The sequence below is a fragment of the Bos mutus genome, chromosome 8 (genome assembly GCF_027580195.1).
Source record: "Bos mutus isolate GX-2022 chromosome 8, NWIPB_WYAK_1.1, whole genome shotgun sequence".
NCBI classification, from domain to species: domain Eukaryota; kingdom Metazoa; phylum Chordata; class Mammalia; order Artiodactyla; family Bovidae; genus Bos; species Bos mutus.
In genome coordinates, this window is record NC_091624.1 from 28,273,977 (window position 1) to 28,301,098 (window position 27,122).

General features: G+C 48.8%; 1 protein-coding gene and 1 non-coding gene across 3 annotated transcripts; one reads left to right on the forward strand and one right to left on the reverse strand.

Moving 5' to 3' along the window:
- Window positions 1–1,421: 1,421 nt before the first annotated feature.
- On the reverse strand, window positions 1,422–16,816 carry CARD19 (caspase recruitment domain family member 19). 2 transcript variants are annotated; one of them, XM_005901840.3, is made up of 6 exons: window positions 16,632–16,815; window positions 5,418–5,560; window positions 3,544–3,697; window positions 2,270–2,329; window positions 1,953–2,024; window positions 1,422–1,685 (listed from the first exon to the last, which is right to left on the reverse strand). In XM_005901840.3, exons 1-6 carry the CDS (start codon window positions 16,636–16,638, stop codon window positions 1,570–1,572), a joined length of 552 nt encoding a protein of 183 aa, XP_005901902.1. In that variant the 5' UTR covers window positions 16,639–16,815; the 3' UTR covers window positions 1,422–1,569. The 2 variants fall into 2 exon arrangements, with proteins under 2 accessions (XP_005901902.1, XP_014335635.1); XM_014480149.2 differs by lacking the exon at window positions 2,270–2,329 and having other exon boundaries at window positions 16,632–16,816.
- LOC138989031 (small nucleolar RNA SNORA27) lies at window positions 8,084–8,210 on the forward strand. Its single transcript, XR_011465276.1, has one exon. It is a non-coding gene; the product is annotated as a small nucleolar RNA SNORA27 (small nucleolar RNA).
- Window positions 16,817–27,122: the final 10,306 nt, after the last annotated feature.

Consider the following 27,122-nt stretch of genomic DNA (forward strand, 5'->3'; position numbering starts at 1 on the left):
GGGACTCGGCTCATGGGGCCCCCAGGGCCAAAGGTAGAGCACCAAGCCCGCTTGGATGTGGACACTCACCCTTCTGTGTCCACAAGGACTTTTCTATGACAAGATCCTAAGCCTGAGGCCAGGAGGTGAGACAGATGGGTACGAACTCCCTGGCTGAGGGGACAGGCCCATCTCCCCAAGGCAATTACAGGGCTTGGCTCTGAGAACAAGGGGCTGTGTGGGGCCAACAAAGGGCTCCCCCAGGCCATTAGGGGAGGGCGTGAGGAACCAGAGCCCAAGACTTCAAATGGCACAATTATACTTTTCATCTCTAGAAGTCCTAGAGGGTTCTGTGTACTCTGTCTCAACCTCCTCTCCACCTGGATTTTGTGTTCATTTCTAGGCTCTGACCATACATGTGTCCCTGACCCCCAAAGCCAAGGTCATCGCTTCCCCAGGAGGGAGGGGCTCCGTCTCCCGGATAGTGGGATCTGAGGAGCCTCACAGGGCCCAGGAACTGGGCGTTGGCTCTGGTGACTAGACAGAGACAAGAGGGCTGATGGGGGTATCTCCCTGGGACATGTCATAGGAAGGGAATGAAGGTGGTGGTCGAGCCCCTCACGTGCCGGGTCCTCCTTTCTTGGCTCAGTGCCTCTCCTTTCAGTCTCAGCTTCTTCATCAGGAAAGCAAGGGCAGCAGCCCCCACCTTCTGGGGCTGCTGGGAGGAGTCAAAGCAACACATGCAGCACTAGAGCATCACAAGGCATTGGGCTGGTGCCCCGCCATGGCCCTCCACTAATGGCCTGGGGTTTGGCCACATGCAAGCCCCTTGTTCTGAGCCGAGCCCTGTAACTGCCTTGGGGACAAGGGCCTGTCTCCTCAGCCAGGGAGCTTGTACCCATCTGTCTCACCTCCTGGCCTCAGGCTCAGGATCTTGTCACAGAAACGTCCCTGTGCACATCCAAGAGGGCTCGGTGCTCCGCCTTTGGCCCTGGCGGCCCTGTGAGCCGAGGGAGGGTAACAGAGCAGTCCAGAGGGCCTGCCTGTCCATCCTCCGGGCCTGGGGCTGAGGACTGGGACAGAGAGCAGATGGGGGGCAGGTGTGGGGAGCAACAGTGCTCCAGGTGGGGGATGGCAAGCAGGGCTCAAGGCAGGGAGTTCTGGAGAGAAGCAGTGGAAGGAGGCCCCAGAAGGAGGGGCAGGACATGCGGCAGGGTTACATCTGGAAGAGGGCACTGGGGGACAGCCGGGGACATTTGGGGTTGGGTAGTCCACACAGAGGGGTGAGACCCAGGCTCAGAGGAGTCCGGGAAGGCAGCCTGGGCAGGACCTGGGTCTTGGGTTGGACTCAGGAAGTGAAGAACCCACAGGATCAACCTTAGTTAGAGACGCTGTCGTGTCTTGAATTGGAATCATCTAGAAAACACTCCTGAGAGAAGGGATGAGACTCAAACATTTAATATTGTTGAACACCTCTGTACAATGAAAGTAAAGTGCTTATTACAGAAATTATAAATAGCAAGAAATAAACACTTAGGAAAGAAGCAAGCCCCTGGAGAGCAACACGCAGGCAGGCAGGGCTGGGGTCGGTCAGAGGCCCCCCAGGTCATCTGTGAGAAAGGCCAGCAGGAAGCGGCTGACGTGCCTGTCAATGATGACAGGGGAGAAGCCCAGGACACGCCGGGCCCCTGGAAGCACCTTGGGGTCTGGAAGACAAGGGGGTCTCAGAACTCCTCCAGAAGGTACCTTCTCTCATCCTCGCAGCATCACCAGCCCACACCTGAGTGATGTGGGGTCCCCACGCACCGCTCCCACCCAGGACCTGGACAAGGTCAGCATGGCAGGAAAGCGACGGCGGGCATGCCACACTGGGTCACAAGGCGGGGCCTCAGGTGTGGGCCTCCGTCCATCTGGCAGGGCTCAGCCCCAGGGCGTGGGGAGGACTGGCCGAGGCCTGGCCCAGCAGCACCCACCTGGAGGGCAGCAGTAGATGAGAAGCGCCAGGCCCGCGGCCAGGCCGAGGCAGGTCAGGAAGGCCACAGGTCCTGGGGAGAAATGCGCGTGAGCAGCTCCCCGAGCCCTGAGGGGTGGGGAGGGGTCCGGAGACCTCGAGGACAGGCTCACACCTTGTGCTGGGGTCAGCCAGGCAGGGATACCCCTAGTGAGCACCCTAAGGGGATCTGTCCAATGGGCAGCCAGGACTGGAACCCAAGTTGGAATGAGAAGCCCCCAAGACAGAGGTGGAGCCCTGGGTCAGGGGACAGAGAAAAGGGAAGTGGGAGGCGGTTACCCCTGTCACTGAGCTCACAGCTTGCGTTGCCCGAGTCTAGCTCTGTGCAATCTGAGTTCTCTGGAAACAAAATCACAGGGCGTGGTTAGTCATGGGGGAGCTGGAGAGTAAGGTGGTCGCCTGCCATCGAGAAACCAAGGGGGCCGCCAAGGCCCCTCCCCGCAGACCACCCAGGCCCCTTGGGTTGTGCGGGTGCTGAGCCCTCCACACTGTGTCTGGGGCAGTGGGCGGGGGAGGGGGGTAGTCAGCACCAGGGAAGGACCCCTGCACAGTCTGGGGTCTTCTCCTTTTGTCCACTTCGTGGGAACTTGAGGACCATGGGATGGGGATTTCATTGTTCCCTGGCAACCACAAGGCACCCAACAGTGCAAACACCTGCCTGTCCCAAGTCCGATGGTGCTGAGTGAAGGCAGGGCGCCCTTTCTCTTCCCCAGACCTCCCTGGGCTCCCCAGTCAACCAGCTTCTTGATAACCCTGAGGGCACCCTGGAAGGTCCCTGACTCCAGGCAGGGCTGTGTGGTCCTGACAGCTGGGGTGACAGGGCCGTTCCATGCTGCAGCTCAGGGCCCAGGCCTGCCAGCCTGTGCTTGGGGCCCCTGGTCCAGCTGAGTGGCCTGAGGTGAGCCACCTCTGCCCTCACGGCCTCCAGCCTTTCATGTGAGGATTGAGGGACAGTAGCCACTCCCCTGGGGACCTGGGTGCAGAGGCCTCAAGACTGAGCTGCCACCCCTACCTGTGCCTTCCCTGTACCCATCCTGGCAGCTCAGAGGATCCCTCTCAAGCCTCCTGGGTCATGGGCTGGCACTTCTAAACCAAAACACATTGTCCTGGACCAGCCGTCTGTGCCAGAGACTGTTGTACAGAAACATCCACACCATGAGGCTCTACCTGGGTGAAAGTAGATACAACCTCTGTCGTGGGAGGCAGTTCACTCAAGGCTGGTATAGCCTACAGCTGTGAGCTAGTTCTGATCAGAAGCGTAAGGATTCCCAGGTTCATTAGATTATAGAGGCAAGGGTAGGACTACATGCACAAGATACTTTTGTGTAAGAAATAAAGAGCACAAGAAAAAGGGAGACAAAGAGAAGGAGAGAGACATACACAGTGACATGGAGAGACAGAGACAGGGAACCTTGGAGACAGAGATATCTGTCTTGTCTGAAATAATCTCTCTACACTCTCTGAGGGTCACACAAGACGCAACCAGAGGGTTGTCTCTGGTGAAGGGCTGAACAAGGAGATGCCAAGGCCAGGGGGTTGGGACACGCACTTACGCAGGGCGTGCCGGCTAGGCAAGCAGCTATGCAGGGGCTGGGCGTGGATGTACAGGGCCCGGTAGAACTCCTGGCAATCCCGCTCACCGCTCCGCTGCAGGTGGCCCAAGAGGTCGCAGAGACGCACTCGCAGAGACAACTTGGGGTTCCGGAACTGGAGGAGGAAGGGGCACAGAGAGATCAGGCTGGAGGACTCCGGATTCACCCCCCAGCCCCAGCCTTCTCAATGGCTGTGATGCCACCTTCGTGGCTGGAACAACCATGGGGAGGTAGCAATTGCTACCAAAGACTCAACCACTCCCATGCAGTGCCCAAGACTGTGCTACACGGCCACTAATCCTTGCACTCGCATTGGAGGTCTCGACAGGTCACCAAGAAAGATGGTGGTGACATTATTCCAAGTGTGGAAACTTAGCGGCTTGCTAACTTGGTTTTCCCACGTGTAAAAAAGGAAATAATAAACCTACACGGTATGATCATTATAGGGAACCTTCAAGGTAATGGCATAAATGATAACTTCTAGCAGTTCATAGTCTACAGGAATGTGATTCAAGTTTTAAAAAATATATCAAGGGTTGCTAAGTCACTTCAGTTGTGTCCGACTCTGTGCGATCCCATAGACGGCAGCCTACCAGGCTCCCCCGTCCCTGAGATTCTCCAGGCAAGAACACTGGAGTGGGTTGCCATTTCCTTCTCCAATGCATGAAAGTGAAAAGTGAAAGTGAAGTCGCTCAGTCGTGTCTGACTCTCAGCGACCCCCTGGACTGCAGCCTGCCAGGCTTCTCCATCTATGGGATTTTCCAGGCAAGAGTACTGGAGTGGGGTGCCACTGCCTTCTGCGATATCAAAGGTTAAGGAGAAAAAAAGGTGGCTTTTTCGATGTGGCTGACTGAAACATATGTGGTTGTAAAGGTCAATGGACAGGGTACCCGCACTGACTCCCAGAACATGGAGGCTATGGCCCGGTGCTGCCACCTGGTGGTGGTGGACCATTCTACAAGAAACTAGAGTGGAACCACAAAAGGACAGAAACGCAAAGCAAAGGCAGGTGTGCAGCAGAAACCATGGGTACCTCTGAGGAAAGGAACCATGCGGGTGTGTGTGTGTGGAGTTTCCTTTTTCTCATGTCAACATCTGAAGCTTTTCAAAATTGTTTTAAAATAGTGAATGCATATTAGACTTTTAATTACAAGACAGAAATTTGAGCCCCTACTTTTCAACTTACTGGACTACTTTTATAACTCAACAAGCATCTGAGCCAGTAGCAGGGTGTGGGTGGATTCTAGCTCTGTCGAGGATCAATATCATCTGTCCCCTGGAGAGGCCTCTACCCTCCAGAGAGCCCTGCATGTGGCCCCAAGAGGAGAAGGGCTCGCTCTGTCACTCAGCTGGGAGGCAGGTCATGTGCCCCAGAGCCCCAGCTAGTCTCTGGCACCCACCCCCATTGCCACAAGGGAGCCAGAGAAGTGGGTGGGGTGCACAAGGAGCACCCACTCTCATCCAGTGTCCCCGAAGAGGACGGGCCAGATCACACCCAAAATGACTGCCCATTTTGAACTTTTGGAAGATGCTGAGTGAAGAGTTCTGCAGCACTCAGTAGAGTCTGGTATCCCTGCTCCCCTCCCACCCTGGTACTCCCCTGTTCCCCTCCCAGGTCTGTCTCATGTTGTCACACCTCTCCTGTGATCCTCCAGCATTTCTGAAAGGGGCCAGAAGTTCTGATGACATCTAAAGAAACTAAAGCTCAAAAAAATGATGTTCTAGGCCTAAGGTCACCCCAAGGAGATAGGTTTTCACCTCCAAGCTGTCCTGCCCCCCGCTTCTCCCAGCCCAGAGAGGAAAGGATGGGAGAGCAGCCTCAGGTTCCTTGGCACCTTTTCCGCGTCCTTGTTGCTGAGGATCTGGGGATAGTAGCGGTTTAGCTGGAGGATAATCCTGTCCACCTGCTGCTCACTCAGGCGTCCGAGGCTGGTGAGGAAAGGAGTGTCCTGGACTAGGCGATCACAGTAGGTTTGCTCTGAAACAGAAGCAGAGAACACAGAACAACATGAGCCAGCACAGCCCAAGGAGGAGGTGTTGAGTCCCACACACCATGGCACAGCCATGGCAGGGACTCCTCACAGTAAGGTCCTGTGCCCACCAAGAGGTGTACCAGCTGTAAGCATCCGGACAACTGCTGACATCCCAACTCATGCAAAGCCCAGGAATCCCCCATGTCATGCCAATCCCCTTGCAAAAGAGTGGGGTGGGTGGGTGCAGTGATAAAGGTACAGAGTGCTCAAGAGCAGAGCAGAGCCTCTGGTTCCTCCTCTCTTCTGTGCCTGAGAGCTTATCACAAAACAACTCAGAAGGGTGAAGAGTCTGCTGTCTGCAGGGCCCCCAGTGCTCTCTGGAAATAGGCAGGCCTGAGGAAGGACACAGCAGCGAGAGAAGGCCCAGCTCCAAAGCTCCTACAGCCACTGTTGTCATGGGGACAGGAGACACACAGACAGAAGCACAGGGTTTAGAGTGGCCTGGCCACTTTTAGCTGGCATGGCCACCAGACATCGTATCTGCAAGGCCTTGGGAAGCTGCCACAAACAGCAGACCAACACGCCTGCTACCCAGGAGGCTGGGAAATGCTTATCCTTTTGTTTTTTTCTTTCAGAATCATCATTAAAACATCACTGTTACACTATCTCTCCCATTAAGAATGTCCCTTAGAATGACAAGCCTTTAAAGGCAGGGAGTGGATGGGAAGAAGTTGGTGGGCAGATGGCAAAGAATCTCTGAGGAAGGGTCCCAAGGCCCTGCAGCCCTAGCTACCTGAACAAGTACACCACCTTACCTATGTGAGGCAGCTTGTCTGTTTCCTGGTGGACCCAGAGGATGGGGGGTTGGTGTGCGGGCAGGCAGAGCTATATAGGAGGAGTTTCTGTATGTGACTGAAGTTAAGCTGGTATCGATTCAAATTAGACAGCTGTAACTTTACAATATTAAACATAACCCCCATGGTAACCACAAAGAAAATGTCCATGGAATATACACAAAAGAACATCAAAACGTGTCACTACAGAAAATCAACACAAAAGGAAGTAATGGAAGAAATGAAGGACAAAAAAAAGCTACAAGACATACAGAAAACAAACAGCAAAAAGGTAGAAACAAGTTGTCCCTTATTTAATTGTCAGTAATTAAATATAAATGGATTAAACTCTCTAATCGAAAGACATAGATTGACAGAATAGATTTGTGATACTGTGATTTACAGTAAGATGAAATGGCAATCCACTCCAGCACTCTTGCCTGGAAAATCCCATGGACGGAGAAGCCTGATAGGCTACAGTCCATGGGATTGCAAAGAGTTGGACATGACTGAGCGACTTCACTTTCCTATATTCACAATATTCCTATATTCCTATTTGCAACCCCATGGACTATGCAGTCCATGGAATTCTCCAGGCCAGGATACTGGAGTGGGTAGCCTTTCCCTTCCCCAGGGGATCTTCCCAACCCAGGGATAGCACCCAGGTCTCCCGCATTGCAGGCAGATTCTTTACCAGCTGAGCCACCAGGGAAGCTCATGCCTACCTAAGGAAGCCTCCACAGCCTTCCCCCCAACCAAAGCGGGGTTTGGAGCACCTCCCAGTTACTAAACGCATGGAGGTGCCTGGGAGGAGCATGGAAGCTCCATGCCCCTTCTCACGTGTTTTGCCCTGTGCTTCTCTTCCACCTGGATGTTCACTTGTATCCTTGAAATATCCTTTGTAACAAACTGTGAATAGTAAGTGTTTTCCTGAGTTCTGTGAACTGCTCTAGCAAATGACAGTCAGGGGAAATCTGATTTATAGCCAGTCAGTTAGAAGCACAGGGGGCAGCCTGGACTGGTGACTGGCATTTCAAGTGGGGGCAATCTTGTGGGACTGAGCCGAAAGTGAACCTATGCGATCTGACACTCTCCAGATAGATGGTGTAAGAATTGAGTTAAATTTATAGGACACCCAGTTGGTGTCCACCAAAGAACTGGAAAATTGCTTGACAGAGGAAACCCCCACACACATTTGGTAACCAAAAGTGTCAGAAATAAAAGTGTTGAGAAATATGCATCGAGAAAAGAAATGCAAGAAGGCAAAGTGGTTGCCTGAGGAGACCTTACAAATAGCTGAGGAAAGAAGAGAAGCGAAATGCAAGGGAAAAAGGGAAAGATGTACCCGACTGAATGCAGGGTTCCAGAGAATGGCAAGGAGAGATAAGAAGGCCTTCTTAAATGAACAGTGCAAAGTAATAGAGGAAAACAAATAGAATGGGAAGACTAGAGATTTCTTCAAGAAAACTGGAGATATCAAGGGAGCATTTCATGCAAGGATGGACACGATAAGGGACAGAAATGGTATAAGGACCTAACAGAAGCAGAAGAGATTAAGAAGAAGTGGCAAGAATACACAGAAGAACTATACCAAAAAGGTTTTAATGACCCAGATAATCACAATGGTATGGTCACTCATCTAGAGCCAGACATTCTGGAGTGTGAAGTCAAGTGGGCCTTAAGAAGCATTCCTACACACCCGCTTTCACTCTGCCAATTGGACTTATGTCTTTATTGGTCATTCAAGTGGGGCAAAGGAAATAACCTTTTAAAACTCAGGCAAACTGGGTGTTTGTCTTGTAACCTGTCAGAGGAAACATTGTAAAAGAAAAAAAAAAAAAAAGAAGCATTACTACAAACAAAGCTAGTGGAGGTGACAGAAGTCCAGCTGAGTTATTTCAAATCCTAAAGGATTTTAAAGTGCTGCATTCAATACGTCAGCAAATTTGGAAAACTCAGCAGTGACCACGTGACTGGAAAAGGTCAGTTTTCAATTCAATCCAAAAGAAGAGCAAGGCCAAAGAACATGTAATCTACTGTACTACTGCGCTCATTTCACATGCTAGCACGGTTATGCTCAAAATCCTTGAAGCTAGGCTTCAGCAGTATGTGAACTGAGAACTTCCAGATGTACAAGCTGGGTTTAGAAAAAAGCAGAGGAATCAGAGATCAAATTGTCAACATTCACTGGCTCACAGAGAAAGCAAGGGAATTCCAGAAAAACACCTACTTCTGCTTCATTGACTATGCTAAAGCCTTTGACTGAGTGGATCACAACACACTGTGGAAAATTCTTAAAAGAAATGGGAATATCAGACCACTTTACCTGACTCCTGAGAAACCTGTATGTGGGTTAAAAAGCAACAACTAAAACAGGACATGGAACAACTGACTGGTTCACAACTGGGAAAGGAGTGCGACAGGCTGTATATTGTCACCCTTATTTAACTTAAATACTTATTTACTTAATATTTATTTTAACTTAAATGCAGAGTACATCATGTAAAATGCTGGGCTGGATGAATCACAAGCTGGAATCAAGATTGCTGGAAGAGATATCAACAACCTCAGATATGAAGATAATACCACTCTAGTGACAGACAGTGAAAAGGAACTAAAGAGCCTCTTGATGAGGGTGAAAGAGGAGAGTGAAAAAGCTGGCTTGAAATTCAACATTCAAAACATTAAGACCATGGCATTCTGGTCCGTCACTTCACAGCAAACAGAAGGGGGAAAAAGTGGGAGCAGTGACAGATTTAATTTTCTTGGGCTCTAAAATCACTGTGGATGGTGACTGCAGCCATGAAATTTAAAAATCCTTGCTCCCTGGAAGAAAAGCTATGAGAAACCTAGACAGCGCATTAAAAAGCAGACACATCATTTGCCAACAAAGGTCCGCCTAGTCAAAGCTATGGTTTTTCCAGTAGTCATGTACGGATGTGAGAACTGGACCATAAAGAAGGCTAAGTGTTGATCTGATGCTTTCAAATTTGGTATTGGAGAAGACTTTTGAGAGTTCCTTGGACTGCAAGGAGATCAAACCAGTCAATCCTAAAGGAAATAAACCCTGAAAGTTCACTGGAAGGACTGATGCTGAAGCTCCAATACTTTGTCCACCTGATGCAAAGAGCTGACTCATTGGAAAAGGTACTGATGCTGGGAAAGATTGAAGGCGAAGGAGAAGGGGCTGGCAGAGGATGAGATGGTTAGACAGCATCATTGACTCAATGCACATGGATGTGAGCAAACTCTGGGAGAGGATGGAGGACAGGGGAGCTTGGGATGCTACAGTCCATGAGGTCGAAAAGAGTTGGACCTGACTTAGCAACTGAACAACAACATATTAAGAAAGCCCGCATGCAGCCATGAAGACCCAGTGCAGCCAACAACAACAAAACCAGCGCCCTCCTTAAAGCAGCCTGCATAAGTGTTGACCCTTTCTGGCCAGGCTTGTCTGCAAAGGCTTTGGCCAGTGTCAACATCGGGAGCCTCATCTGCCACGTGGGGGCTGGTGGATCTGCCCCTAGCAGCTGGTGCTGCACCAGCCGTAGGTCCAGTTCTCTTCACCACTGCTGCCCTAGCTGAGAAGAAAGCAGAGGCAAAAAAATAAGAGTCTGAAAAGTCTAATGATGCCATGGGCTTTGGTCTTTTTGACAAACCTCTTCAGTAACACATTCAATAAAACACTGAACTCTTAAAAAAAACTTTAAAAAGGAATAAAACACTTAGAAATAAATTTAACCAAGGAGATAGAAGACTTGTACACTGATCTATAAAACACTACTCAAAGATTTGCTAAAAGATACAAATAAACGGAGAGACATTCCATGTCCATGGGTTGGAAGACTTAATATTGTGAAGATGACAATATTACCCAAAGTAATCCAGGAATTCAATGTGACCCCTATCCAAACTGCAATAAATCTTTTTTTATCTTTTTTTATTCTAAAATTCATATGGGATCTCAAGGGACTTGTACAGCCAAAACAATCCTCAAAAAAAGAACAAAGTGGATGATTCACACTTCCTCATTTCAAAATCTACTACAAAGCTACAGGAATCAAAACTGTGGCACTGACATACAGACCAATGTAATAGACTAGAAAGTCCAGAAATTAACACTATTTTGAGTTAAAAAAAAAAAGTGAAAAGACAATCCATAGAATGGGAGAAAATATTTGCAAAGCATATATTTGGTTAGGGATTAACATATATAGAAAGAGAGAGAATATAAAAACAACTCCTACAACTCAACAACAAAAAAAATCCTACAAAATAACCAATACAACGATGAGCAAAATACTTGAACAGGTATTTCTCCAAAGATGGACAAATGACTGCTAAGTACATGAAAAGATGCTCAACATCACTAGTCATTAGCAAAAAGCAAGTCAAAATACAATGAGATACCACTTTATACTCATTAGGGTAAAATAAATATATGGAGAGAGGGAATATGAATATGAGGATGAGGATAAACTGGAACTCTCATGCACTCCGTGGGCAGGTAAAATAGTACAGCTACTATGGAAAACAGTATGGCTGTTTTTCAAAAAGTTAAATACATCCGCAATTCCATTCCTGGGTATACACTCAAAAGAATTCAAAGCAGAGACTCAAACAGATATGTGCATGTCAAGTTCAGAGTAGCATTTATTCACAAAAGCCAAAAGGTAAAAACAACCCAAGTGTCCACAGACAGATGAACAGATAGACAAAATATGGTATACATACAACGGAATACCATACAATCATAAGAAGGAACGGAATTCTAATACATGGGTTCAAAAACACGGATGAACCATGAAAACCATATGCTAAGTGAAATAAATTAGACACAAAAGGACAAATGAAGTGAAGTGTTATGTTAGTTGCTCAGTCGTGTCTGACTCTTTGCGACCCCATGGATTGTAACCCACAAGCTCCTCCGTCCATAGGATTTACCAGGCAAGAATACGGGAGTGGGTTGCCATTTCCTTCTCCAGGGGATCTTCCTGACCCAGGGATCAAACCCGGGTCTCCTGCATTGCAGGCAGACTCTTTACCATTTGAGCCACCAGGGAAGCCCATACAAAAGGACAAATGTATTATTCCACTATATGAACTATCTAGAATAAGCAAGTTCTAAAGACAGAGAAAGTACCATAGTGATTAACAGGGGCTGCAGGTAGGGGTGAAAGGGGAGTTTTTGTTTAATGAGTACACAGTTTCCCTTTGAAAAAGTTCTTGAAATGCACAGTTTCACAGCACTGTGGATGTATTTAATCCCAATGAAATGGTTAAAATGGTAAATTTTATGTTCTGTATATTTTACCACACATATACATATAAATGGACATGAATCTGAGCAAACTCCAGGAGATAGTTGAGGACAGAGGAGCCTGAGCAAGCTTGCAAACAGTCGGCCACGACTTAGCTACTGAACAACAAAATACATATAAAGGTAAGTGGATAATATATTAAACTGTGGTTCAGTTTAATAAGTTACAATGGAATAAAAAGTGATAAAAAGACCTACAAAGTTACAAAAAGACATTGAGGAAACAAATGCATTTTGTTAAAGGTTAAAGAAGCCAATTTGAAAAGGCTATATACTATATGATCCCAAGTATATATTTTAGAAAATGCAAAACAATGGAGACAGTAAAAAGATTAGAGGTTGCCAAGGGTTATGGAAGAGGGAGGGATAAATAGATGGAGCACAGAAGATGTTTAACCCAGTAAAACTTCTTGTATGATACTGTAATAGTGGATACTGGACATCATGAATTTTTCAAAAAACTCATACAGTGTACAACACAAGGAATGAATCATCATATTAATATGGACTTTAGTAACAACTGAAATTAATAATACTGTATCACTATTGGCTAACAACCATACAAATGCAAACTACTAATAATAGAGGAAATGGGGTGGGGGGAGCCCTCTGTGCTATCTGCTAGATTGTCTATAAACTAAAAATGCTCCAAAAGTAAATTCTAGTAATTAATAAGAAATACTATTTGGGAATTCCATTGTTGAATTTTTTTTCTTTTAAAATTTTATCTATTTTATTTTTGGCTGTGCTAGGTCTTCGTTGCTGTGCGGGCTCTCCTCCAGTTGTGGTGAGCAGGGGCGACTCTCTAGTTGCGGTGCACAGGGCTCAGCTGTTGCAGCTCGTGGGCTCTAGAGCACAGGCTCAATAGTTGTGGCACAAGGGCTGAGCTGCTCTGCAGTTTGTGGGATCTTCCCAGATCTGGGATAAATGTCTCCTGCATTGACAAGCAGTTTCTTTACCACTAAGCAACCAGGGAAACCCTCCATTGTTGAATTTTAAAGATGAAAACAACAGTCACAGAAAGGAGATGAATTCTTGGATTGGGTGGTGTTCACTGGAAAGGAGCATGAAGGACTTTCTGGAGTGACAGAAACGTTCTAGCTTGATTTGGCCTGGGCCAGTTGTTCCATGAGTATATACATTTGTCAAAACTTAAGAGAATTTTTCACTAAAAATGAGTGTATTTATAAGTAAACCTCAATAAAGTTGATTTTTAAAAAATAGGGTCACTGAGTTGGAACAAGTGGGGCCTCCTCCCGATTTCTTCCGTGGGCCCAACTCAATAGACCATTTACCTTCTCATCTCTCTCTCCTGATGCTACCTCCTCCTGGATTGTCTATTCCCCCCAGAATAAGAATTTCTAACTTTTGATTCTCCCAGTCTCTGAAAGTATATTTTGAAGACAGACTTGTCAGAGCTCCAACGTGGTAAAGAAGCCATGGACAGGGATGCAGAGACATCTGTCACCACCATGTGGCAGGACCCTCCTGGCCACCTGGCTTCATCACCTGTAGCCTCTCTGATTAAAGAGTTAATAATATTGGCCATAGTTCATGGACTGGGACCCATGCTTGGGCATTCTGGGAGCTCTGTGCATCATCATTCTTCTATCAGCTCTGCTACACAAGCATGACCACTACCCTCATTTTCAGAAGGAGAAACTGAGGCACAATAAATAGATAAGGTACCTGCTTAAGAACTCAATCAGCTGGAGAGTGATGGATTGATTTCAGGACCCAGGCACAGTGTTGGGGCCCATTTCTGCCTCTCTGATCAATCTACTAATTAATCATGCAATTTAGCTGCATCATGTCTGCTTCTGACCAAGCCACGGGCCGTCTTGTGTGTGCTGCCAGTGTGTGCACTGTGCATAGGGCTGGCACACACTAAGCACTCACTGAAGAGTTTTGGAACGAATGGACATAGGTCCAAGGCTCAGGGCAAGGGCTGTCAGTGGACAGTGACTAGCACTTCTGCAGTGGCTCCTCCCACCCTGCAGGCTGCTAGCCAGGGGAGCCACCACTGGCTGGAGCTGTGAGTCACTTGGCATAATGGCACAGCCTGGGGACCACAGCTCCGGGCTCTGCCGTGCCCTGTGCTTCCTGTGGCCGTTGTGAGCTGTGCACACAAACCACACCCAGGTGGCCATTCACAGGCATGACAAAGCACAAGAAAGGAAACCAGTTTGGCCCCAAGTGACAGTCCCAGACAGTTTTTATAGGAAGGAGGAAAATGAATGCTCTGGCAAAAAAACTCACCAGACCTTCACCAGCAGCCTTTGCTAAGCCCCCTACCTCCCCCATCGTTGTTTTTTTCTTTGGTTGCGCTGGGTCTTCACTGCTGCATGCAGGCTTTCTTTAGTTGCAGCAAGCAGGGGCTACTCTTCTTTGTAGTGTCTTCTCTTGTTGCAGAACACAGGCTCTAGGCACACAGGCTCAGTAGTTGCAGCGTGCGGGCTCTAGGGTAGGTGGACTCAGCAGCTGCGGCACATGGGCTCAGTAGTTGAGGCTCATGGGCTCCAGAGCACAGGCTCAGTAGTTGTGGCGCACGGGCACAGAAGCTCCATGGTATGTTGAATCCTCCCAGACCAAAGATCAAACCCGTGTCCCCTGTGACCATGGAAGTGCCCTCCCCCATCATCTTGCCCTACTGGCACCACAAGCATAGTTGGGCTGGCCAACCTGTTAGCCTGACCTGGCACTGGAGGCCCTGTGGGAGCTGGCCTCACTTGCCAACCAGGTCTCCCAGCCCCTGAGCCAACCCTGCACAGCAACACCCAACTGCAGCATTCTGCTTCGGATTCCCAGGAACAAGAACACCTCTCCCTATGGTTTCCACCTGGCCAACTCCCCTCAAGAGACTTTCCTGAGCTCCCCACCCACCACCACCCCCAACAAAGTCCAGATGCTTGGGCCTCAACCTCCCCTCCCAAAATGAATCTCCCAGAATCCCCTCCTGTCCCAGTGTCCAACCTGGCCTCAGGCATGGAGCTGCAATGGCCCACTTGCCAGCACGCCACAAGGAAGGAGCCGGTTCTGCAGCAACAGTAATTGCTACAGTGATACCTGGTCAGTGTGGCCCTGCACAGATGCATGAGGCTCCACACGCTCACTCTGCGACCCTTCATAAAGGCCCCAGAACGAGACAGGTTGCTACTGGTGCACGGAGACAGTAAGCCCGGAACTTGGGACCTACAGCCTTGCAGGCCTGTTCATTTGGCCCTCCCAGGCCTGCACTCTCTGGGCCCTAGTTCCCCATCCCCAAAATGAAGGACTCTGAGGGAAGAGGCCTCTAGAAGCCCAGGACACAGAGACTGTAGGGAGAATGGGGACTGGAGGGCCTGGTCAAGGTCTGGTCCTGGCTCCGCCACTGACTGCCCCAGCAGTCTAGGGCACCTGCCCAAGCTGAGTCTTTGTTTCCTCATTCACACACAGAGATATTCCATATTTCCCCATACAGCAGGCCTGAGTAGCAAGCATCTGATGCAGGACCAGATGCACAGTAGGTACAATAGACCTTTGAACAGTGAGGGGGTTGGGCGACAGACCCCGAGGAGCCAAAAATCCACACATTACTTTACAGTCAGTCCTCTGTATCCATAATTTTGCATCTGAGAATTCAACCAACCTCAGGTCAGGCAGTAGTTATGTATGCATCGAAAAAAATTCACGTATTTGAAACTGTCACATTTGAAACTCTAGGTCAGAGGATCAACTTTACTCAGAAATAGCAGCCACAGATTAAAAACAGTTCAGAGAGACGACAGGGGAATGAGTAGTAACTGGGGTCTCTTCTGGCTTAGGCTGGTACACTGGTGTCCTGGAAATCACCAGGTTCCTGCCCATCAAATCTTACTAGTATATGGGACTTAGGCTGGGACTTCAGTGACAGCTACAGAGAGAACAGGGACTTCAGGGGCCTCCCAGACCCTGTGGGTCACCCTAGGTGACTTTTACCTCAAAAGCATTCCCTGAAATAAGGTATGGCTTCTGGAAGCCACCACACTCCCTGATTACACTGGCATGAACTCTCACTAGCCTGTTACTCTCATGGAGCTTCTCCTACAGGGAAAGGTCCACAGAGGAGGATCACTCTGCTCAGGATCAGGAAGGTGGTGGGTGGGTCCCCATTCCGAGAGGCCCTTGGAGGATGGCTGGGCTAGGGACTGCATTCTGGGGGGAAAAAAAAGCTGGAGGGGCTGGGGCAGTCCAGATGGGGCACAAAGCCTTGGGAGACAGAGTGTGTGTGCAAGATCCCCTCGGGCCTGTCCCTGGACAAGGGGTGCAGCCTGGGAGATGCCAGAGTCCCACAGGTACCACACACTGCCCAGGAAGGCACCACCCGTTGGGCAGACTTCTCAGGGGACTCCTAACAGAAGACACAGCCTTCTATCAAGAGTTTCTATATCTCCTGATAGAAGCACAGTAGAACCCCAGAGAGTATTCCTTACCACCAATTACTTTCACCTCCTAGTGCCAGGCCACAGATCCTCACCCCAGCAGCTCCCCACCTGCAGACATACGTTGGCCTCTGCCCTCCTGGAATCACCCAAGACCTGGTCCCCGCCACTAGAACCTTCCATGGCTTGACCTGGCCTCACAGCACAGAACACGCTAAGGCTCGGCCCCTAACGCTCAGAAGCCTCCAGGGCATGACGTGGCTTTGCCCACCAGAACTCTCCAGAGCTTGTCCATGGCCCCCGCCCCCAAGCACCCTCCTAGACCCGGCCTGGCCTCGCTCCCAAAGAACCCAGCCCTGGGCCGCGCGCCGCTCTGCCGTCGCCCTGTCGACAGGGCACTCAGTCACGGGCAAGGTCACTCGCCGTCGCAGCGAGGAGTGGCATCGGGACACTCGGATCCTACGCGCCACCGTGGCCGCGTGCCTGTCTCCGCATGGCAGGCACGACCGCGGACCGCGCTCACCTGTCATGGCGGCGGCAAGCCGTGCATTCGGCCGACCCGACCCGTCCCCCTGCCGCTGTCAGCCCGTGTGGTTGTCCGCGCGTTGCCCGTGGGTCCGGTTGACCGCCTCCCGCTCCGGCCCGCTTTTTCCCGGTGGGCCCCGCCCCTGGTATCCTCTCGGCGAAGCTTTAACCCCGCCCTCACTGAGCCCGCCCCTTCCCGCTAGGCCCCGCCCATGGGGTCGGCGGCGCTGCCGCAGGGTCTAAAACCCTCAGCTTTCCCTGCAGTGCAGCTTCCTAACGCGTGGGCTACGGACGCCGCTGAGCCCTTAGCCCCGCCCCTCGCTGGATCCGCCCTTCCGGGAATCCAGGGCCTAGTCTTTGTCAACGCTAGGGCTCTAAACCCTGCCCTCACTGAGCCCCACCCTTGCAGACCTTAACTAGTTCGCGACCACAACCCTGAACCCCGCCCCTCGCTCGGTCCTCATTAGTTACCGGGCCTCCGAAAGCCTTGAGCCTGACTCCCGCCCACAGGAGGTGCCCTCAGCTCCGCCCCTCACTGAGCTCCGCCCCCGCTGCTCTGGGCTAAATCACCGCCGTATCCTGACTCTAAACACCACCATTGTAGCTCCGCCCCCTCGGCGCTAGCTACGTCGCTGAGCAGTCCTGAGCCCCTCCCCTCCTCGCTCGAGCCTCACTCCAACTTTGGCTCAACTTCGTTTGTAGCCCACGCACTTCTCCCAGTCCTGGCTCCATCTTGGTCTGCCCTGGTCCCGCCCTGTCTTTGCCTGGCGGGCCAGCCAGACTGTAGACATGGTTGAGCTCTTTGCAGCAGTCAGCGGTGCTTCTGCTTTCCGCGCCGCCACCTATTCCCGCCCCGCCAACTACCTCGTTCCCCGCTCCCATGAGGGAACTGGAGGATGCTTACTGGAGGGGTTCAGATCAGTTCAGTCGCTCAGTCGTGTCGGACTCTGCCACCCCACGGACTGCAGCACGCCAGGCTTCCCTGTCCATCACCAACTCCCAGAGCTTACTCAAACTCATGGCCGTCAAGTCAGTGACGCCATCCAACCATCTCATCCTCTGGCCTTCAATCTTTCCCAGGATCAGGATCTTTTCTAGTAAGTCAGTTCTTCGCATCAGGTGGCCGGAGTATTGGAGTTTCAGCTTCAGCATGAGTCCTTCCGATGAATATTCAGGACTGATTTCCTTTAGGATTGACTGGTTGGATCTCCTTGCAGTCCAGGTGGGGTCTATCCTAAGCTGAGGGGGACAGCATCTACCTTGGACAGGAAGATTGTGTAACATGACCTGGGGGTGATAGAGGAAGTCCAGGCCTGCTCCAGGTCCTAGGGCGCAGTCCTCCCAGAGGGAGGGGGCATCCTGCCCACCAGTGGAACCGGCCTGACCCCGGCATTACTCTGCATCATTCTTGCTGGGTCATGACTCTGTGGACAAAAAAATGTTGCCTGCCATCCCAGTAAAGGTAAATGATACCCACTATTAAGCCTTTTGCCTCTGTACCACTCGCTTTGAGGGGAATTTAGGATGGAGAAAAACAAGATACTGGCCTCAGATAGTTGAGATTTGTATTTAAGGAATAATTTCAATGAACCCACGTTCTTGCATCTTCCCAAAGATAGTAAAGCACTAAGATCATTAACTTGAAGTGTCTGTTTTTGTAATTAGTAATCTTCCGATGTTCAACTGCATGGGTTTTTTAGTTTCTTTGTGGGTTTTTTGTTTTGTTTTTTTCTTTTAGCAAAATTCCTGTGTATCCTGGTTCCTTCTTAATTTTGAAACAGTCACCTGAAAGCTGAGCTTTATTTTATCTGCCAGACTTTTTCTAAGGACTTCAATACTGGGAGGTAGCCTCTCAGATAGCTCTGAGGGACTGCTCCAAAGAGGTAAGGGAAGAGCCAGGATATATAGAAGTTTTACAAGGAAGACTAGATAGTTGAAGCATCAAAAGTTTCCTGTTTAATAAAGAAAACCAGATATCTCAAGTTGATGAATTTATCACTTTTCTTTGTATGGGAAGATGCAAGAGTTTGGGTTCATTGAAATCATCCCTTTTATATGCACCTTAGCTATCTATGGCCATGATCCTTCTCTTTCCCATTCTGAGTCCCCTTACGGTGTATTGATGGGAGTGGCTGCAGTTGCTGAGGGCTTGGGGGAGGGGCAGCCCATTTGTCTGCATCCTGAGTTCCCAGTTCTCACCGTAAGGGGCAGTGGTAATGACTGATGGCTACAGCATCTTTTTATGTTTACTGATATGGCAGGCAACATTATTCATTCACAGAACAATTTCTCAGAGCTGAGAGCCTAGTCTTCACTAAGGTCTCTGAATAAAGCATAACTGGGAACTTTAAGACTGTATGTTTTTATTTATTTGTTTATTTATTTTTGGCTGCGAGAGGGCTTTCTCTAGTTGTGGTGAGCAGGGGCTACTCTTTAGTTGCGGTACACAGGCTTCTCATTGTGGTGGCTTCTCTTATGCCAGAGCACTGGTTCTAGGGCTTGCAGGTTTCCGTGGTTGTGGCACGCGGGCTCAGAATTTGCAGCTCTTGGGCTCTAGAGCACAGGCTCAGTAGTTGTGGAGCATGGACTTAGTTGCCCCTTGGCATGTGGAATCTTCTTGGACCAGGGATGGAACCCATGTCCCCTACATTGGCAGGCAGATTCGACCACCAGGTTAGTCCTGTGGTTTTTCAAAAGTCAATGGCTCCTAGCGTTTACTTCTCTCAGTTCCTTTCTAAGAGTGATGTAAAATCTTGACTCCCTGTGTACCCATGCTGAACAGAAATACGGAGACAGAGTTATGGAGGAGAAAGAGTGGCTTTATTTCTTTGCAAAGAGGGAACACAGTAGGCTAGTGCCTCAAGAACTGTGCCGCCCTCCCTGGGGGATGGGGAGAGCTCTTATAGTCAGGCAGAGATACATGATTGTAGTAGGATCAAGGTAGTAACAGTCATGCATTCTTTCTTCTGCAAAGTTTCAAAGGGTTAAGTTGCTGACAAGATTATAATGTGGGCAGGCTCTCAGGTGGTCTGGCCTCCTAATCATGATGAGCTTCTCTGGTCCCTTTAATCTTGTCTCAAGTGCTCCTCCCTGATTAGCAACTGTTCAGATCTGCCCTTTGGAACTCATAGAAGCTGGAGTCTTGCCTACAAGAAATGGCAGACCATTCTCCCAAATCATCGCCACCCCACCCCCGACCCCCGCAGAGTCCAAAAGACTGTTCTATACATCTGTGTCTCTTTTGCTGTCTCGCATACAGGGTTATCGTTACCATCTTTCTAAATTCCATATATATGCATTAGTATACTGTATTGGTGTTTTTCTTTCTGGGTTACTTCACTCTGGTGGGAGGGGGGTTCAGGATTGGGAACACATGTACACCCGTGGCAGATTTGTCTTGATGTATGGCAGAACCAATACAATATTGTAAAGTGATTAGCCTCCAATTAAAAAAAAAAAAAAGAAATGGCGGACCAAAAGGCTCCCTGTGGACCCAGGAGCCTCACAGGACGCTGCTCAGTTTCAGAAGTAATGTCAGTGCCATAAGCCTGGGGTCTAGATGGACGGGGGACACAGTGGGGAAGGGGGACAGATGCAGAAACTGAGGCTCAGAATGAGGTAGGAGATAGATGGACCTCTGGGCTGGACACCTGGTACTTGTCAAGTGAAGTAAAATTCAAGCTTTGTTCTCACTCAGACATTCCAAGGATAAAACTAGTGGTGAAAGCTGAGCTCTGTCGAAGTAGAGAGATAAGGCACCCTCGCCTGAGGTCAAGGAAGACTTTTCTGCACATGTGCAGAAAGGGTTCTTGGCAGTTGAAAAGGGAGGGGCTCCACCCCATTATAAGTGTGGACATGCACCCATAAACCTCTGCAGTGGGATCCAGTTTAGAAAAAAGTTGCACAAGCATCTTGGGGAGGATCCAAGTCCCAGTTAGGTGTAAAGAAAGGAACAAGATAATTGGCCAAAGGTAGGACGGGGGAGCCTGGTGGGCTGCCGTCTATGGGGTCACACAGAGTCGGACACGACTGAAGCGACTTAGCAGCAGCAGCAGCAGCAGGATTGTCCTATATAAGTGATTAACATTCCCAGGTCGTGCTAGTTGTAAAGAACTCACCTGCCAATGCAGGAGACATAAAAGACATGGGTTCAGTCCCTGGGTCGGGAAGATCCCTTGAAGAAGGAGATGGCAACCCACTCCAGCATTCTTGCCTGTAGAATCTCATGGACAGAGGAGCCTGGCGGGCTACAGTCCATGAGATTGCAGAGTTGGACATGACTGAAGCGACTGAGCATACATGCACAGAGACCCAGAAGGACTGTTCTGTGTAAGTGACTTACATCCCCTCTTTACTGCACTCTTCCGCCTTCAGGATACCCATGCCCTCTCTCTCTGCCTAGTCTCTGACTCACCAAAGGACATTCATACCTTTTCTCTTTGGCTTCGTGTATCTCTGCCCTGCTTCTGACTTAAACTGTTTACCTGTGTGCTCTCCCATACATTGTACTGCCTCTCTAATAATATACTTTGTATGTATTTTTTAGTTTTTGCCTCCTTGAAACATGCTTGCTTTCAAACAGGGGAAAGAACCAGGGCCACTTTGCTTCTAGTCTCTAGCCCCTGGTGGTCAAACTGCTGGGGTTCCTGGTTTTCACCCAGGTTAGCCAGGTTCAATCCCTGGACAAGGAACTAAGATCTCTCTTCAGGACTGCTCACTGCTTTCCCTCCGAGATCAAGAGCAGCAGATTTCTGGACCTTGCCCCTGTACAACAAGGACAGGGTCTCCCAAGTGCAGGATTTGCTATGGGGCCTCCACTCCCTGGCAGATGGATCCTGTGCCCCTTGGGATGTGTGCTACAGGCAAGCAAGGGCAGCAGATCTCCACCCTGTGAGTGGCAGGTGGACACTCAAAGGGTGGACCCTGGGCACTCCCCTGCCCAGTCGGGGGTCAGGTGCAGTGTCTCCCTCCTTGCCCATTGCCCCCACTGAGATGTGCATGTTGCAAGTCAAAAGTGAGCACTTGGAGCTTATTTTAATTTTTGTTTAATCAAATAAACAAGACAGTTTTTCCATGGGAAAAAACCAGATTTGGTCATTGTTAAGGCATTCAACCAATGTTAACTTCCATCGCTTAATATGTAAGTTTTGCTAGATGTTACTGTGATATATAGTAGAACCTCTGATGACCCTCTCCTAAAAAAGGTAAATTGATAAAGAACAGTATAATATGGAATAATGACAAATTATAGCTGCATGTAGTGTGAACTGTCAGAGTAATAAAGAGAATGCAGAAACACTTGAAAAGTGAGCACTTGGGTAGGAGGTTGGGCCATCCAAGATGGGAGGGCAGGACTCCTGGGGACCTTCCTCCATCTGCTGAACACTGGGGGGTCTTATATGCAGATGGAAACAGATCACCCTGTGTGGACTTACTGGTGCAAACTGACATTGCTCCCCAGCTGTCCCTAAATGTCCAGGATGCACTGGCCCTGCCCCTCACTCCCAACCCCCATGGCTTTCACTTCTGACTTCTGCTGTCTTAGAATTTTGTAATCCTAGTATGCTTTATCTGATCAGAAAGTAAATACAAGTTTAAATCAGGCAGGGAGAGTTCACCCCACATGGTGTCTGCACTTGCCACTCACCTGATCTCCTCAGGGCTGCCCTTCCCTCCAACATGTCTACAAAGTCAAAAAACAGACTAGAAATGGGGAGATATCGGCCGCTTGTCTCACAGAAGGCTCATCTCCCTAATTAATAAAGGACTCCTAGAAATCAACCCTAGAGATCAATACTCCTATCATTAGAGAAACAGGAAACACCTAAGGAGCTGCTCAATTTCATTCATAATAACATTGTGTTCCACACATACAACTGGCACAAATTCAAGTTCCTGATCAGACTTGTGGGCCAGGTCATGGAATGCTTCACCACAGGGCACCACCATAGGCTCCCCATTCTGCCCCCCAAGCACTTTCTGCTACCCATCTCCCAACTAGAATGTCAGTTCCCAAGGACAGGGCCACATCTACCTTGGTCACAGTGCCAGACATACAGCAGGTGCTCTGTAAATGCACTTAGAGCCTAAAAAGATGAGTTGAAAAAAGAGTCAAGCACAGGTTGAGGCAAGAGGAATGAAGTGTGCCCATGGACCGAGGGGCAGCCTGCCTGGCTAGAGCTGACTGAAGGAGTACGGTGGGTGATGAAGGGCCTGACCACTGCGGAGGAGCAAGGACATTTTCCTCCACATTCACATATGGCCAAAGGTCACAATTCATTCATTTACTCATTAATTTATTTGATAAATGTCTCCTAAACACCTGTGATAAGCCCAAAAAAGAGGTATACTATTTCTGGGAGAGCAGAGGAGCCCTGCTTACGTGGAACTTCCACCAATAGCAACAAAACACATCTGAGTGCAGGTGCTGAGTGTTGTGAAGAGCAAGAAACTAGACAGAGGCTGCCTTTGGGAGCCTGCCAGCCTCCAAATTGGCCCCTCATATTGCTACTGAACTCAGGATCACCTGCTTACTGCTCAAAAGTCAATAATTGAGGACCAAGAGTCAGTACAAAGGAAAGGTATTTTATTCAGAAAAACTGACAATCTGGGGAGAAAGGGAACTCTTGTCTGAGACCAAGTCCACAGATTCTGCTCAGCCGTGACAATCTTTAAAGGGAAAAAGGGGAAACGATCTCAGTTAATCATTAATGTAGGAAATCAGATTCTTTGTCATCTTTCCATTGAGTGCAGATCTGCTGATTTCCGATCTTCATTTGGACGCTGTCTTGCTCACATGGTCCCCCTGCAATTGGATGTTCTCTTGGCCGTGGTCTGCCTGCAAATGTACCAAGGGCAAGATAAGGTAAAGTCAGTCATTCTTTAAGTATTAATGCTTCACTCTTACTCCTTTTAATTAAGGAAAGGAATCAACAGGTTAGGCAAAACATTGTGTACATCCAGTAAAGCAAACATCAGGAACTAGCTTAAATGTTGTCTAGCGATCTCATGCTTATGGTTAAGGTCTGAGGAAAACAGGGATGAACAAATGGAAACACACGGGGCGAAAGAGCTGTTGCACCATCCCGGGTCACATTCCTGTGCGGTCTCCTCCACAGCAAATCAGGCCAATCTTTTTGACTGGTGAAACACGGCAGAAGTGATGATGACTTCTGGGGCTTGGATCATAAAGGGGATTGTGGTTTCTGCCTTTCTGTCTTGGATCACTCTCTCTGGGGGAGACAACTGCCATGTCATGAGGATGAGCAAGCAGTGCTGAGGAGTGTGCTGAGGAGTTGGACCCCCAGACAACAGCCAGCATCAGCTTGCCATTGATCTCAGCAAGGCAGCAGTGAGTGGTGGTGTGAAGCAAGATCTTAATTCCCTGCCTGGGAATTGAACTGAGGTAGTCTGAAGGAAATGGCAACCCACTCCAGTGTTCTTGCCTGGAGAATCCCAGGGACAGGGGAGCCTCGTGGGCTTCCATCTATGGGGTCGCACAGAGTCGGACACGACTGAAGCAACTTAGCAGTAGCAGCAGCAGTCTGAATGAAAATCAGGAATTCTAGCCATCAGACCAGCAAGGGCTAGAAGTTAGAAGCTATTTTTCCTTGGATCTTTGAACCGGGTGAAAAAAAATACTTTTATCACAGAGGCAAAAACTGTAAGTATAGGTACAAAGTTAATTATTTGAGACACAAAACAAGTGGGAGAGCACACAAAGAAACTGTTTAGTTAAGATAGAAGCAAGGCAGAGATGCACACCCAGAGAGAAGGGGTGTGGGTCCCCTCCCTAGTGAGGAGGAGCACAGTAAAGAGGCAGATGTCATTTATATAGGTCAGTTCTTCCAGGTTTTTACCTTCCTTCAGGTCAATTACCTGACCTACGCTGGAACCCTCCCTGGGTGAACACACACCTCTAAGCCAAGATGGATCTGGCTTCTGGAAGGAGCAAGACTCATTATGGCCTGGCCTTATCCCCTGACTTTTGACCCCCAAGGAGCCTTTCTGTGCATGTGTAGTGTCTCCCTTGTCCCAAAAAGGGGGAGCAGAGATCTCAAACAGGATTTTGCCCCTCTTTGTCCTTGCTATGACTATTACCTTAAAGGGTTTACAAGAAACAAAGACTGGCTATTTACCTTGTTTATATTGTTACTTCCACTTCGGAGGGGCAACAGGAGGCTGATTGTTAATGTCTTAACTGGAGCCCATCTATCTCTTGTCTCAGGAAATGCTAACAGTTTTACATATCCAGCCTGAAGACCACCTCGTCAAGCCCCATGAAATGCAAAGGAGGCCAGTTGTAAATGTCTAACCTGGAGCCCTTCTATCTCCTGCCTCACCATGAAGAAGTCCCTGGCTCCAGTTAAGACTTCAGGTGAAGTCTTCAGGTGAAGACTTCAGGTGAAGGCCTGGCTAACATCTGACTGCAGCCTCAAGAGAGACCCACAAGGACTTCCCTGGTGGTTCAATGTCTTGACTCCATGCTCCCAACGCTGGGGGCCCAGGTTTGATCCCTGGTCAGGGAACTAGATCCCACACGCCACTACTAAAAGTTTGAATGTCACAACAAAGATGGAAGACCCCATGTGCTGCAACTAAGGCCTGGCCCAGTGAAATAAATATTTTTTTAAAAAAAAAGAAAGAAAAAGAGACAGAGATCCAGAGACAGAGCCACCCTGCCAAGCCTCACCTGAAACTGTGAAAGATACTAAGTGATGATTATTGTTTTGAGCAGAAGGGGAAGGTCAGGTGGTGACAGGCAGATCACATAGGGTCAGGCAGGCCAGGTAGCCGAGAGCTGGCAGTATGAGGGTTATGAGCTAGGGCAGGGAGAATGGAGATCTGCTCTGATTTATAAGTTTTAAAAATAACCCCCTGCACACACAAAAGCCAACTCATTGGAAAAGACCCCAATGATGGGAAAGATTGAAGGCAGGAGGAGAAGGGGGCGATAGAGGATGAGATGGCTACTGACTCAGTAGGCGTGAGTTTGAGCAAACTCTGGGAGATGGTGAAGGACAGGGAAGACTGGCACACTGCAGTTCATGGGGTTGCAGAGTCGGACTGGACTTAGTGACTTAACAACAACACACAAAAGTATTGAAAGAAGAGTCTCAAAGAGACGTTTGCACACTTTGAACGCTGTTCAAAGCAGCATTATTTACTGTAGCCAAAAGGTGGAAGCAACCCAAGTAGCAAATATGGCATATACCTAAGATGGGAGTACTATCCAGCCTTAAAAAGGAGGAGATTCTGACACATGCTACAGCATAGATGAACCTTAAAGACATTATGCTAAGAGTGATATTACAATTTATAATGAGAAATATATATATTTGATTTTCATCCTGATTCCCCGCACAGATTTTCTAAAAACCTTTGAAATTTCCCAAGTGGTTAGGTAGCCAAAATTCAGCCTCTGTATCCTGGTACTGAATTGAATATCAGAAACAGAGTTTTGGGTGAAGTAGAAAAGAAGAGCTTTGTTACTTTGCCAGGCAAAAGGGGCCACAGCAAGCTAATGCCCTCAAAACTGTGCCTCAACCTGGAGGGGACAGAGAGTCTTACAGTAATGGTTCAAAGAGGAGGGCAGGATCAGTTCATGGACATTCTTCTGATTGGTTGGTAGTGATGCAACTGGAAGTCAGCATTATTAACCTTCTGATGCTAACTGGTTTAACCACAAGTCTATGTGCTTTTGGGCAGTATAGAGTTAACGTCTCCCACTTGGTGGGGGTTTCAGTATCTGCAAAGCAGCTCAAACATATTGTGTATATCCATTGAGGGGGAACCAAGATCATTGGTTTTTGACTGGTCCTCCTTTGTCTCCACAATCCTTCCCTTCCCTGATTAGCAATTCTTTGAATCTGCCCTTTGGAATGCAGGGAAGGTCATGGAGGCTGAATGAAGCCCATTTTCTTGTAAGCAAGAAATGAGGGATACAGAAAGATTTATGTGCCCAGGAGCCCCACAGGGTCCTACTTGGTTTCAGTAACAGAAACCTTTTTATTATATTTTTATATTTTATATTGTTATATTTAGGTAACTTCTGGAAAGCCCCTAGGTCACTGAAGGATGGAGGTTGGTTGCCAGGGGGACCAACGTTGTAACTGTTGTTGTTGAGTCACTAAGTAATATCCAACTCTTGGAGATCCCATGGACTGCAGCACTCCAGGCTTCCCTGTCCTTCACTATCTCCCAGAATTTGTTCAAACTCATGTCCACTGAGTCAGTGATGCCACCCAACCATCTCATCCTCTGCTGTCCCCTCCTCCTGCCTTCAGTCTTTCCCAGCATCAGTGTCTTTTCCAATGAGTCAGCTCATCCCATAAGGTGGCCAAACTTTTGGAGCTTCGGCATCAGTCCTTACAATGAATATTCCGGGTTGATTTCCTTTCAGATTGACTGGTTTGATCGCCTTGCTGTCCTAGGGACTCTCAAGAGACTTCTCCAGCACCACAGTTCAAAAGCATCGATTCTTCAGCAT

Coding starts and splice junctions, on each gene's coding strand:
- CARD19 (XM_005901840.3), bottom strand. Junction 3,698..5,417: donor GCAACAAGGACGCGGAAAAG/GTGCCAAGGAAC, acceptor TTCCTCCTCCAG/TTCCGGAACCCCAAGTTGTC. Junction 2,330..3,543: donor GCCTAGCCGGCACGCCCTGC/GTAAGTGCGTGT, acceptor TTTTGTTTCCAG/AGAACTCAGATTGCACAGAG.